This window comes from Grammomys surdaster, unplaced genomic scaffold (genome assembly GCF_004785775.1).
Source record: "Grammomys surdaster isolate TR1022 unplaced genomic scaffold, NIH_TR_1.0 140, whole genome shotgun sequence".
NCBI lineage: Eukaryota > Metazoa > Chordata > Mammalia > Rodentia > Muridae > Grammomys > Grammomys surdaster.
In genome coordinates this window covers 3,619,175-3,633,392 of record NW_021604598.1, presented here as the reverse complement: position 1 = coordinate 3,633,392, position 14,218 = coordinate 3,619,175, and the positions used below count along the sequence as shown (strand labels likewise).

The following is a 14,218-nucleotide window of genomic DNA, read 5'->3' as shown; positions in this document are numbered from 1 at the left end:
TTAAGTAGTATTAGGTTTTTGTCAACTACATTTTATCAGGTAAGTTTCATATTATTAAGCTACATATCTACACTATTACTAACTAAGACATTTCTCATATAAATATATGCTTAGCTCCAGATCTCATGATATTACAAACTATGTGACCCAAACTGCATCACCATCAAACTTGTGTGAGTATGACAGAAATAGTGTACAAGCCTTTCTGCACTAGGGAGGCAGAGGCAGATGGATCTCTGTGAGTTTGAAGCTAGCCTGGTCTACGTAGTGAGTTCCACAACAGCCTGGTTTGCACAGTGAGTTCCAGAACAGACAGGACTACCTAGAGAAACCTTGTCTCAAAATAAAAGGAAAAGAAAAGATTGTGTGAGCAAACACTGCAGGTTTAACAGTAGTTTAGCTATATCTATTTAATTATTACTAGTCGGTGAATATTATTATCTAAAACTTGTCTTAATAAGATATCTTTAATAAAGACAACCTGCTGGGTTAAATCTATATATCTAAAGGGAAAGGTAAATTAAGAGATACTTAAATGTGTATGCTGACACCTATTGGGAAACCCAAGAAACAAACTTAAACTGGGCACAGCCAGGTATGTGTATCCTGTGGCAAAATGAGATACAGCACAAACCAGGCAAGTTCCCCTTGACCAGACAGACCAGTCTTTCAACTTCTGGATGAGGCAAGACTCAGTTGCATAACAGTGCACACAACACTCTTATCAGACACAAACGTTGGTCTATTTGAGCATGTAGAAGAATATTAGAAATTAACTGACATGTACTTTCCAGTTCCCTATTCTTTAATTGGGGTAAAATAATCTAATATTGAACATGTGCTAATGACTTTCAGCAAAAATCTTCCAATGATGTTTCTGATAATTCTCAAAAGAGGCATTCTGGGTCCGGAGAGATAGGTTAACAGCTAAAGAGCACAAGCTGCTCTTGCCAAAGACTCAGGCTAAGTTCCCAACACCAGGCAGTTCACACTGACCTAACTGCAGCTGCCAGTGATGCGAGCCCTCTTCCAGACTCCAGAGTACCTGCATTCACACATGTACATACACCCACCAACCTCACAGACATATGCACACATCACTAAAAATAAAATGAATCTTTTTTAAAAAGTCATTCTATTCTTATCCTTCACCTCAATTGTAATGATAATCCTCTAAAAATAGACACACTGCCCTTCGTAGCAAGACTAAAACATTACATTATATTAAAGGAGTCTGTTATGATGTAAGCATATATAAAGGCTTCATTTGTAGGATAATGTCCATTGAGTTTAACAATAAATTTTATCCTAGAAATTCATTTTCCCCTATTTTAACTTACCTGCAGGATTTAGATCTATCCATTAGAAGCAATGCAAAAGAGGGGGTGGGGAGAGAAGAAACAAAGACTTATTATCTATGACAAAGCTACAACCCAAGTTTGATACACATCTGTTTGATATATCAAGAATTCCACACTTCACTCTGAGAAAACAAAAGCCTTATTTCAAGAGCAACCCCCAAGTAAATGAAATTCAACAGTGTGTTTATTTACACTTCTGCTCTCAAAATTCTATGTTACTCCAGTGTAAATGTGCTTTAAAAAATTCAGTATGAAAAAAAATCAGTATGTGACTGACATGAAGAACGTAAGTGAAAGCCGGGTGCAACGGAAAAGCACAATGTTAGGATTTCCAGACAGTGCTCTTAACATAACTGGAGAAGACACTACTCCAGAAGATGTTCGCTGGGTTTTGAGGCTTGTCTTTTGCTCTTCTTTTACATGCTTTTTATGTTAATTTATAATCAACTTTGAATCAAATAGTATCTAGACCTCTGCTTTACCAATAATTTAGGAGATTTTAAATTCTGTGCATAAGACAATAAATGTGACCATACACCACAGGGCCACTCACTGGTGTCACAGGATTAAAATGCATTTTTAATGTTCTGTCCACGAGGTATTAGCTATACCTTTTTATACAGTATCACTACTTGTCCTTGAATATTAATGAAGGGATTGTACAAACTGATCAACACAATAACTGTTACTCAGACGTTAAGATAAAGGATGGAGAGGCAGCAGCCAAAAAGTTCTCAGTTATGTTGCTCAGGACTCAAAAAAAATCACAATCCAAACCTCAACAGGCTTTTCAGAAATCATCGAAAGGTCTCTCATCCCTCAACCCTTTATCAAGTTTTTACTTTCCATGAGATCAAACCTGTCTAAACATAAAGGTGATTGATCCTATAGCCTCAAAGTTTGGAAATTTGAGTAACAGATAAGGTGATCACATCTGGGTAAAATAAGATATTGAGACCATTTAAGTTGAAGTAATTCACAAAGCAGATAAAACTAGAATTTTAAAATGTACACCTAAGTTACAAAATTATATCAGAGCATCAGTAATCAATAATTTCCAATGAATAAACAAGAAGATTCACCAAGGAAAAAATAGAGAGATGGGGGAAACCAAGTTAGTGACACTGAGCTAAAAGCAAGGAGACTTTTTTTTAACTATACACCTTTTTAACTGGAAAAATGAGCCTTAAAAGAAGACTGTCTAAAATGATTTCAAAACACAAAGAACGAAAGTGCTGCAATAGCAAACTACCAGCTCTGCTACACTGAAACGACATTGCTACATTCCTACATTGAAGAACTTTTCAACGTGTTTTCCACTGATTTTATATTCTAACAAACAACTGACATCGAACCGTTCCTATGAAATAAGTACCACACAGGAAAGGAAAAGATTACCATACCAAAGTCTACTAAGTTCAAAGTTATAACAAGCTATTCCCTCCTAGCCTAGAGACAACCTAACAGTGCCAATTAAGTACAATCTAATGATATCTAATATTTTGCATGCTAATTTTAAAAATAAAACTTTTAAATCTAAAAAACACTGACTTGAACTCCAGATGAAAATGTTACAGATCTGTTCTTAAATACTCTAACACCAAAGGTGGGGAGTTTTGTTTAGTAGTGTAACACCTATCTAAGATTGAATAGTGATTTAATGTTATAGCAACCCATGTTTCTCACTAATTCATATTAGGTTTTTTACTTTAAATAAATGAAGTCTGACCTAGAGGACATTTTTCCAGTGCTAATAAAAATGCACTATGCTTGCTACTGAGTAAAAGGAGAGCACAGAAACCAGGTGAGCACACTTGCTAGCCCCACAGTTCCTGAGAGTAACTGCACCAGTAATTATCAGTAGAAAAGAACATCCTTAAACACACGGTCATGTAACTTACAGCTGCAATAGCTTAAATCTGGTTCATAAAGTTGCAAATCAGCGGGTTTACCTGTTGGTCTGGAGTACGAAACAACAGCATTTCCTTCTAATTCAGATGGTGTGTAACTTCTCTTCAGGTACACAGAAAATGCTACTGTGCTGGTCATATCTGGTACTATAAGGAATATGAATGTCACACATATGTTATACAAGGGGGCAAATTATTAATAGTAACTAAATTTTGTGCACCATTTACTGTATGTCAGGTATTTCAATAAGCACTTTGAACAGCTACTCTTACAATCTTCACAGAGATGCTGGATGGTAGGTAGATACCATTATCACCTCCATTTTTTAACTTTGAAGGGACCAGACTACAGAGGTACGAACCATGGTTACAACACTATTATAGGGCAGGAACTGAACCCACACATGGCATCTAGTGCTCCTCAACCCTGCATCTCTTTACCTGGGGCAACACAAAGGCGCCAGAAAGTCTGTGGCAGCTAGAGCGAAGTCTGAGTGGGATCAGATACAGATGACACGCTAACGTGTCAATGGAGACTGACTAGGCTGCTGTCCTGGGTTGGAGAGTGGGTTTCCAGCCTCTACACAGAGCCTCTGGAGTTTAACTAGGACAATTCTTCAGAATATTTTAGAAACATTAACAGGACAAGAACACTTAGAGGGTAAAAGCACTTGCTGTCAAGCCCAAAACCTGAGTTCTAACTCCAGGTCTTACATGGTAGAAGGAAAGAACTCACTCTTGCAACTTGTCCTCTGATCTCCAAACTATGGCAAGAACATATCCATATATATATTTATATATACACAAAAAAACCACAAAATAAATGTTAAAAATTAAAATAACAATGTGAAAAAAGAAAACTTAAAACAAAAAAATTAAAAATTGTAAAGACAAATTGGAAATATTATTTAAAATAGAAAAGAAGCCAGACATAGAAACATACACCTTGAATTCCAGCATTCTGAGAATTCAAGGCCAGCCAGATCTACATAGTTAGTTCTAGGACAGCTAGGGCTATGCAGAGAGAACCTGTCTCAAAACAAAACAAGAAAGAAAGAAAAGAAACAAAATTTTTAAAAGTTAACCAAGACATGATGTTAACTGGACTCATAGATACTAATAAATGTGTTTCAAGTGGGATTCTATACAGAGAACCCTTAATAACTGCCATTTTATGGCATGTTTACTATTTTATACCTTACTATATTCTTTATGTAGTTTCATTTTCTAACTAACTTTCAAAACAATACTGTCATTTAGATGTTATTATTCTCTGTTTACCAGTTTAAATAGCTACTAAAATAGTTCACCCAAATCATGCATCAAGTAGTGTAGGAGACAGAATTCAAACTTGGGCCAAATCCCAAGCCAGTGTTCTATCTTCAAATGTTACAGGCCACTGGAGAAACCCCATTAAAGGAAGACTCCCAGGACTGTAGCCATAACTCAGTTGGTACAGTTCTTACTAGCATGCATGAAACTTCAATCCCTAGCAACTCAAACACACACACACACACACACACACACACACATACACACACACACACACACATACACACACAGAGAGAGAGAGAAAGAGAGAGAGAGAGAGAGAGAGATCCAAACTATAATATTTGAATGCAATAATAGATACAGCTAGTTAAAGAATTTACTTAGAAATTCATAATCTAAAAATTATCATCAAATAACCCTACTTAATACATGGAGAAGAAATATCAGAGAAACAATGCCAGTGATTTCCCAGGAAGATGTTAAGGGCCATGAGATAAGTACACTGTTAAAAAATCTCACACCACAGTAAGCATCAGGACAAGACAAGAAGCTTACCCGTAAAGTCAAAGGTGAACTGATCACTGGTCAACTGCAGTGGAGGCTGCACATAGACGGACAGCTTGACCTTTTGCAACACCACTCGGTTCTGCAGGGTAATCTAAAGACACACAAATTATTAATAATATACCAAAAGCAGTGTCTATACCACAAAATTACATTCAGCAAAAAAAGAAATGAAGCTGATGTATAAACTATGAAAAATATTACACTAAGTTTTTAAAAAGGCTAATCACAAAGAATCATATTGAGCATAATTCTAGTTACATAAAATGCATAGACCCCTTCCCCTGCAAGGCCCAGGAACCACCCCAGAAGAGGGAGCAGAAATACTTTAAAAGGCAGGGGCTGGGAGGCTGGGAGGCTGGGAGGCTGGGAGGCTGGGAGGCTGGGAGGCTGGGAGGCTGGGAGGCTGGGAGGCTGGGAGGCTGGGAGGCTGGGAAGTTGGGAGGCTGGGAGGCTGGGATCAGAACGGTGACTTCTAAAGTCACAGCAGCTGTGGCTGCCTGCCTAAGACCTGACTAAGATCAAGCCAGTCAACAACCAACAAGGAGGAGAAAGGGCTCATAGGCTCCACCCCTGGCGAGGGGCAGCTGACAGTTGATGACTTCTAAGACAGGGAGACAGGTTTTGGGGGGGTGCTATATGTTCACCACACCCCAGTGGATGGCCTCATACCATGAGTATATGGCCAGTGCTAACTGAACTCGTTGATTTATAAAAAACAAAGACAACAGAAATTGTGGGTGGGCAATGGATCAGGAAGGAGCTCAGAAGACAGGAGGTGATTATGATCAACTATACTGTATAAAGTTCTCCGTGAATTAATAAAAATATTATAATGAAAATATATCTATCGGTTACACAGAGAAAAACCTATCTTGAACCCCCCAAAGAAAAATTCTTTATTTAAATTTTCAATAAAGTAAATAGAACAGGCACCTCTATGAAAGTTATATAGATTAGCATCTGCTTCAAAATAAAAGAGATAAAGAGAGACAATTAAATGGCCACTGTCATTTCTTTTAAAGAATACAAAAGGTTCTAAAATTAGATGGGGGTGAGGTGGTCCAAACCTGCAAAGAAGCCACCGATCACTGTGAGTGTCCTGTCCGTGTCAGAGAGAAAACAGCTTCTCATCTGACTGGAGAACTGCCTTTGGCATAAGCATGTCTGTTCTCTCCTTAAAGGCACAGGTACTGTTGTGGATTATTTATCTCATCTAGTATCAATGTATTTATCTTTACAAAGGACAATTACTCTCTGTGATCTCCTTACTTATATGTATTTACAGCTCTAGGACATATCAAAGATCTGCATTTTCTTCTGTGGCTAATCACAGAAATACGACAACACAGCAGTCCTAGACAACATCAAAGAAGGTGTTAACTACTACACGCCTGAGGGATCAAAATTCTAAAATCTACTATCTGAGTTATCGATACTGAGAAATCCTTCCCCTGTAAGAACCAAGTGTGCCTGGAAGCTGGGGGGGTGTGGACACAGGAGGCCAGGCTGCCTCGCTTTCTCCTGAAGAGCACTGTCAGTACCAACATCAGACGGAGCATCTTCTCTGGGTGCAGTTCCACAAGTCAGTGAGTGCATCAAATAATGAACAGCTGCCTTGCACTGGACATCTTGTCTCTGTGGCTGTGATTTCCTAAACGCTTCAGCCTCTTGGAACTGCTCACATCAGATGACTTCATCTAACTGTTAACAGACAGCCAATGAGCACTCTAGATTGGGTTACTTGTCTACAGGCAGACTCAAGGGCTGAGCGTCTTACACCTCCTCAGGTGGTCCTTATCTACAACCTGGAATCAGCAGTTGATTAAAAATAATCCTTCAGTGTGCTTCCTTTGTACGGAGCAGTTCGGTCTGGTTACTAGACTCTATTACATGAGAAACACACATACCACTGTTAACTGACATAATGTAATTATATCTTTATTATGATGAAACCTAATTTTTATCTTAAGTAAAATGCATGCATTATCTGTCTCTCAATTATACAAATACATTTATATAAAATATACAAAAGTGTATAATTGACCTACAAACATATATACATACAATTAAAGCCAATATATGTTATATATTGATTCCAAGTGATGTGTTCTAGACAACCTAAAAATAATCAAAAAAAATGTTTCGAAATAAAAAGTAATGTTTTAAAGGAAAATTATTGAAGCAAATACATATGGTAAAAAGAAAATAAACAAACAATGTGTTCTTAGATTTTATTATAAAAACCCTGCTAATACACATGGAACCTGGTACTCCAAAACCAGAATTTCCTCAGTAATGTCTGGCCATTTAGGCAAATCCCCAAGGTGATTATGGCAAGAAAAAGCTGTGGAAAGGGTACACACAAGCTTCTTTCAGACAGCTAGCTGGGCCAGTAAATTAATAGGATACAATTAAGTATTCTTCTATTAACAATAACATAATGTCATCTGCATCCATATAATTAAATATAGCAATCATAGTGGCTTTCTATACTCGTAAACCATGTTCGTGAGTGACTCATGTGTCTTATCTCAACACATCTCCACAACCATGTGAAGTAAGTACACAGCATTCTAAAATCAGAAACCACAGCTCAGAAAGCCAAGTACTTCCTCCTGAAGACACCAACTGAAGGGAAGAGAATCGCCACTGAGCTGCTGCTGTCTGCCCAAACCCAGGGTGTAGGCCTATGCACAGTGTTTAAATCACAAGTAACTTTATAAATAAAGGGTTCCCTGTTTTACCCGTTATAACTGAGGCTCAGAGAAAGTAAACAACATGTTCAACTCTGCTGAGGCAGTGGGCACTAAAGAGCTGAAAACCACCTCAGGAGCATCTTGTAAGCATGAGAAGGAAAACTCCCTCAAGTAATAACAAACTGCTCAGAAAGAGGCAGACATCCTGACTCTGCCGGCATAAGGATGACGGCTCAGACAGCAATCACACAATCCCGCATTGTTACAGGAAGGGCGTGCATGTGGGTTTAGATGAACAAACATGATAGCTCCCACGTCAGATTTATTGAATCCAACAATGGTCTAGGCACTTTCAAAGCACAAATCAAAGAGATATGACAAAAATAACTACAGTAACAAAGAATAGTTGTTTTTGAGCCAAAAAGTGAATTAAAAACTTGGCTAAATCATAAACCTCGTATTTTAAAAGGAAAATAATTGTAGAATATTAAGGAGAAAATATAAAATGTTAATGCAAGAATTTTCCATGCCATTTTCTCATTCAGAAGAAATAAAATATAATCCTTGGGAAATATAATACCAAATGTTTACCCTAGGTATATAAATACAACTGCCAGGCCAGGTATGAACGAGCGCTCTGCCTGTTGCCTGGACAGACGGTCATGCATCATGCACACATACTCAAGGTAGCCACATCTTCATTCATTTGGAACGGATGGAAAAATTTTCTCAATTAACTGGATTTATTATGATGGAAACTTTCATGGCTATGTATCTTGGCTGCTGCTGTTATAAAAGGCCATAAGGAGAGATTTACAGCAGAAATTTGTATAGAGACTGTCAGACAGGACCAGAAACCCATCGGGCCTGCTGTGTAAGTCCTGCCATGCCATGTGACCATGCACGTCATGGTCTCGCTTCCGCTTTTATCATGACAACGAGAAGAAGAGCAGTGACCATGCCTTGATTCTTATAGGTGATGGAGGGAGATTTTCCAGAAGTTGTGTCATCTCGTTAGGGTGGTGGTTATAAATAAAAGCCTAGAAAGTGTGGAGGGAAAGGTGTGCTCACTATCGCCAGCACCTCCTGCGTGATGGGGAGGGAGGGGATACACACAGTGTTATCCAGTTTAGGTACAAGACTTCTTTTTATAATATCCAGAGAGATCCTTGACTTCCCCATGACTGTGTGTGCATGATAACATTACACAGGTCTAAAACAGCTCCTACACAAAGTATAGGTCATTCCTGCGCCTCTGCAGTTACTTTCCTAAGCGTTTGATTTCTTGCCACTAATGCCTTTCCAGAAGGGTCTGTGACTGGGGAGGGAATAGGGAGGCTGGAGAAAGACCACCCTTGTTTCCAGTGGCAAGAGTCCAAAAAAATTAGCTTAGGAAACTGTTCTAAGATTGGGCTCGCTTCAGCTTCGAGCACAGATCTCCACACTTGGGCCACCCGCTGGGCCAGTGTAAGCGAACACAATTGGTAAAGCTGGGGACCTTGTCAAGCTTCTCCAAGGACAGCAACCTATAATCTGAGCAAACAGAAACTCTGTCCAAGTTTTGACTAAGGGAATCGCCAAGATCCACAACTTCTCCTGGCTTCCAAGTCTGGACAGTGATAAATATTCTCAGCTTAATGACGTGCTGACTGATTACCACACTTTAAGTGCCTTAAGAACATTCCAGATTTGAGTTCTAGTTCTCAAACTCTATAGTGACAAGACTGAAACTCTCAACCAAAACTACATGACTCTGGTTCCATTTTTCCAGGACTATCAATTTGTTGTTACACTACTTTATAGCTTCTTTGTTTCATATTTTCTTGCCATAGATGCATCCATTTAAAGCTAATGTCATGGCAGATAAACGCCTGGGAATCCTATTGAAGACATATGTAATCATAATAAAAGAAGCATTTTCTTAATATACATGTACTTCTCTGCTATCCCTTCACAACCCAAACATGATGCTCCAGTCAACTGACGGGCCTGATACTTTACGGTAATAACATGATTTCCTTATAAGACTTAAAAGTCCCAATTTTTATTTCTACATCATGCTATGCTCTTAAACAAGGGGCAAGGAAAGCCTAACATCTTTTTGTGCATACATAATTACATATCAATGTAATTATAAATTTGGTATGTGAAGCTAATAACTAAGGTTTTCTTTTTTTTTCCAGTTTTTCTTTATTGGATATTTTATTTACATTTCATATGCTATCCCCTTACCCCATCCCCCACCCACCCGGGAACCCCCCATCCCCTTACCCCTCCTCCTTCTTCTCCGTGGATGTAACCCCCACCTACCCCCCCTACTCCCAATTCCCCACCCTCAAAATTCCCACCCCCTGGGGCGTCCAGGCTTCATGAGGTCAAGGATCTCTTCTTCCACCTGTGCCCGGCACGGCAGGGCCTTCCACTCTTACTTATTCAGCTGAAGCCCTGGATCCCTCCATAAGTGCTCCCAGGCTGGTGGTTAGGACCCTGGGAGCTGTGGTTGGTTGGTATTGTTGCTCTCCTCATGAGGCCACAACCCATTCAGCTCCAATGGTCTTCACTCTAACTCCTCCACTGGGAACCCCATGATCAGTTCAATGGCTAGTTGTGAGCATCTGCCTCTGAATATGTCAGACTCTTGAAGACCTCTGAGGAGACATCCATATCAGGCTCTTATCAGCATGCACTTCCTGACTTCCACATCAGCATCTACCTTTGGTGACTGCACATAGGATGGATACTGCGGTGGAAAGGTCTTCAAATGGCCCCTCCTTCAGTTTCTGTCCCTCACTTTGTCTCCATATTTGCTCCCTTGAGTATTTTGTTGCTCCTTCTAAGAAGAACCGAATCACCCCCACTTGGTCTTCCTTTTTTATGAGGTTCATGTGGCCTGTGAGTTGCATCTTGGGCATTTCAAGGTTCTGAGCTAATATCCAATAATCAGTGAGTGAATACCATGTGTGTTCTTTTGTGATTAGCTCACTTCACTCAGGATGATAATTTCTAGTTCCATCCATTTACCTAGGAAACTCTCGAATTCATTGTTTTTAATAGCTGAGTAATACTCCATTGTGAAAATATACCACATTTTTTAATCCATTCCTCAGTTGAAGGACATCTGGGTTCTTTCCAGCTCCTGGCTATTATAAATAAGGCTGCTATGAACATAGTTGAGCATATGTCCTTGTTATATGTTCGAGCATCTTCTGGGTATATGCCTAGGAGTGGTATAGCTGGATCCTCAGGTAATGCTATGTCCAATTTTCTGAGGAACCGCCAGACTGATTTCCAAAGTGGTTGCACCATTTTGCAATCCCACCAACAATGGAGGAGTGTTCCTCTTTCTCCACACCCTTGCCAGCATCTACTATCACCTGAGTTTTTAATCTTAGCCATTCTGACTGGTGTGAGATGGAATCTCAGGGTTGTTTTGATTTGCATTTCCCTGATGACTAAGGACACTGAACATTTCTTTAGGTGCTTCTCGGCCATTCGAGTTTCTTCCGTTGAAAATTCTTTGTTAAGCTCTATACCCCATTTTTTAATAGGGTTATTTGGTTGTCTGGAGTCTAATTTCTTGAGTTCTTTGTATATATTGGATATTAGCCCTCTATCAGATATAGGATTGGTAAAGATCTTTTCCCAATTTGTTGGTTGTCGTTTTGTCCTATTGACAGTGTCCTTTGCCTTACAGAAACTTTGCAATTTTATGAAGTCCCATTTGTCAATTCTTGATCTTAGAGCATATGCCATTGGTGTTCTGTTCAGGAACTTTTCCCCTGTGCCCAAGAATTGAAGACCCAGAAATGAACCCACACTCCTATGGTCACTTGATCTTTGACAAAGGAGCTAAAACTGTCCAGTGGAAAAAGGACAGCATTTTCAACAAATGGTGCTGGTTCAACTGGAGGACAACATGTAGAAGAATGAAAATTGATCCATTCTTATCTCCTTGTACAAAGCTCAAGTCTAAGTGGATAAAGGACCTCCACATAAAACCAGATACACTGAAACTAATAGAAGAAAAGGTGGGGAAGACCCTTGAACTAAGGTTTTTTATTCACTACCAAGACTGAGGAAAACCTACAGAGTGTAGGCACTTATCTTACACATCAGTAAACTGACCAGAGAGCAGCAGGGACAGGGTAATGCCATATGCAATGCTGTCTGCACACTGCAGTCTCACACTGGACCCCACCTTCACTGTGATGGAAGGGACACTGCACACTGCAGTCTCACACTGGTACCCTGCCTTCACTGTGATGGAGGGCTCACTGAACACTGCAGTCTCACACTGGTACCCTACCTTCATTGTGATGGACGGGACAGAATCGGCTCCAGTTTCCACATTGGTGGCTTGCTGCAAACACAGAAGGGAGAAGAGAAAGCTTGGTTACTGATTTCACATTATGGGAAGTGGGTGAAGATATCTGGTGTAACAAACATTTCTCACCACTGCTCAGAGAACTAACTGAGGGGTTCATCATTCTAATGACAAACTAGGAGTCCTTAGGACATTTTGGAAATATTTATGTAGAAAATCATAAACAGTAGTCAAAACCCACTCCTCAAAAATGGAGAAAAATAGTTAGCAAAACCAAATTCACTTGAACACTGAAAATATTAATGTTATTAACTAGTTCTATTATATGGGTGAATCTCTCCTTGTCATTCCCACAAAAGCATTATGTTATACCATTATGTGAAGAACATGTTTATTCAGCTTGTAAATTTGTTCTTAAGACAGTGACCTCACTTACACCTGGAAACTGAACATGGAAGTGCATTTTCTTTAACTGTCATATCTCATAAGTGAGTTCAGCAGGTACTTTCTCAGCCTCAGGTTGGTTTGCCTAGTCCCACCACTTAAAACACTGATAGCATAAAAGAGTAAGGCAAATATCTCCTTATAATGTCATACAACTTGAGGAAAAAAATGCTCTAAAATAGACTAAGACCAAGAGGGAATATATTTGCCAACAATATGTATATGAAATTTTGTGAACTAAGATTACAATGACTGTGCACAATGAATTAATCAAATTCACATTTTATTTGGATTTTTATGCAAAAATATACTACCTGCTCCTAATAGAGATCACGCTGATGCCAGGAGCATCAGCAGAATAAAGAGCTGAGAAATTTATGTTCTACTTTCAGCTCTGCAGAAGTCACATCTGAATGCTGATAAAGTTGTTCGGTGAAGAAGTTACAACAGTGACATTTGTCTCCACTACAGAAGACCCCATTCCAATACAAAATCCACTTCTGCTTCAGGGATGTGCACGTTCAAAATAATGATTCAAAATAAATATTAATCCAAGCTTTCTGCTCTAGTACTATGTTACCTAAACCGGGAAATAACTTCATCTTTACCCACAGATCTTAAAGGAAACGTTTCCTTTTTGAGCAATGTCTAAACCCCTAGATATTTCAAGAATAGAATATTTGGGGAACATAAAATTATAGCCAGGAAAATGACTGTAAGAAGACCTCACGACTTTACAGACGCATAAACTGTTGGGCTATTTTCCAGTGGGGTAAATATGACAGTCTAAAAAAGTTCTAAAGAAAAATAAAGAAAGACAGAGATAATGAAGCAGGAAATACAGTAAGACAGGAGAAATGAAGCAGGAAGTACAGTAAGACAGGCAGTGACACAGGAAGTACAGTAAGACAGGCAGTAAAGCTGGGAGTACAGTAAGACAGACAGTGAAGCTGGGAGTACAGTGAGACAGAGAAAAGACACCAGTGAAGAAGAAACAGCATTCAAAATTACCAATCAGGGAATTTCCTTTACAATATGACACTACTACATAAGGCCTTGCCCTCCAAAGACCAAAATGTTTCCAAAGATGAAAGATATTTCCTCAATTAAAATAAACAACTCTATAAGTTACCCAACAGGGAAAAGGAGTCATTTCCACAGCAAAAGAAAAAGAAAGAGAGAGAGAAAGAAAGAATGAATGAAAGAGAAAGAGAAAGAAAGGAAAAAAGATAAAGAGAGAGAAAGAAAAAGAGAGAAAGAGAGAGAGAGAGAGGAAGGAAGAAAGGAAGAAAGGAAGAAAGAAAGAGAAAGAAAGAAAAGTTGAGGCCAATTGTTAGCTAACTAAGTTCCTCTCACACTCCACCCTTCAGGTAGGATGAAAATGGTGTCTGCTGATGAGCCAATGTTTCGTACAGAGCCTCTGCTGTGCGGGTGAGCTGGGTGCACAGTTCTTTCACATATGTTCCTTACTCTTTTAACTGCACTTAATGTACTATGCCATAGCAACATTAACATGACTTTTACTGTAATTCGAGTTGCCTGGTTATACCAAACTTAATCTTTGAAGGCTCTGACAACCACTTGCTACATTCTGCTATGACGCTTAAATAACAAACACATTTCCAAGGCAAAATTACATGATGG

The 14,218-nt window shown here is 39.1% G+C and overlaps 1 protein-coding gene across 1 annotated transcript in view; it reads right to left on the bottom strand.

The window, feature by feature from the left end:
- The window catches only part of Bbs9 (Bardet-Biedl syndrome 9), a 365,371-nt gene that overhangs the window by 198,015 nt on the left and 153,138 nt on the right, over positions 1–14,218 (bottom strand). Inside the window, 3 exon segments of the mRNA XM_028763694.1 lie at positions 3,314–3,418; positions 5,099–5,201; positions 12,113–12,166. Of these exon segments, the coding sequence (XP_028619527.1) occupies positions 3,314–3,418; positions 5,099–5,201; positions 12,113–12,166 (262 nt within the window).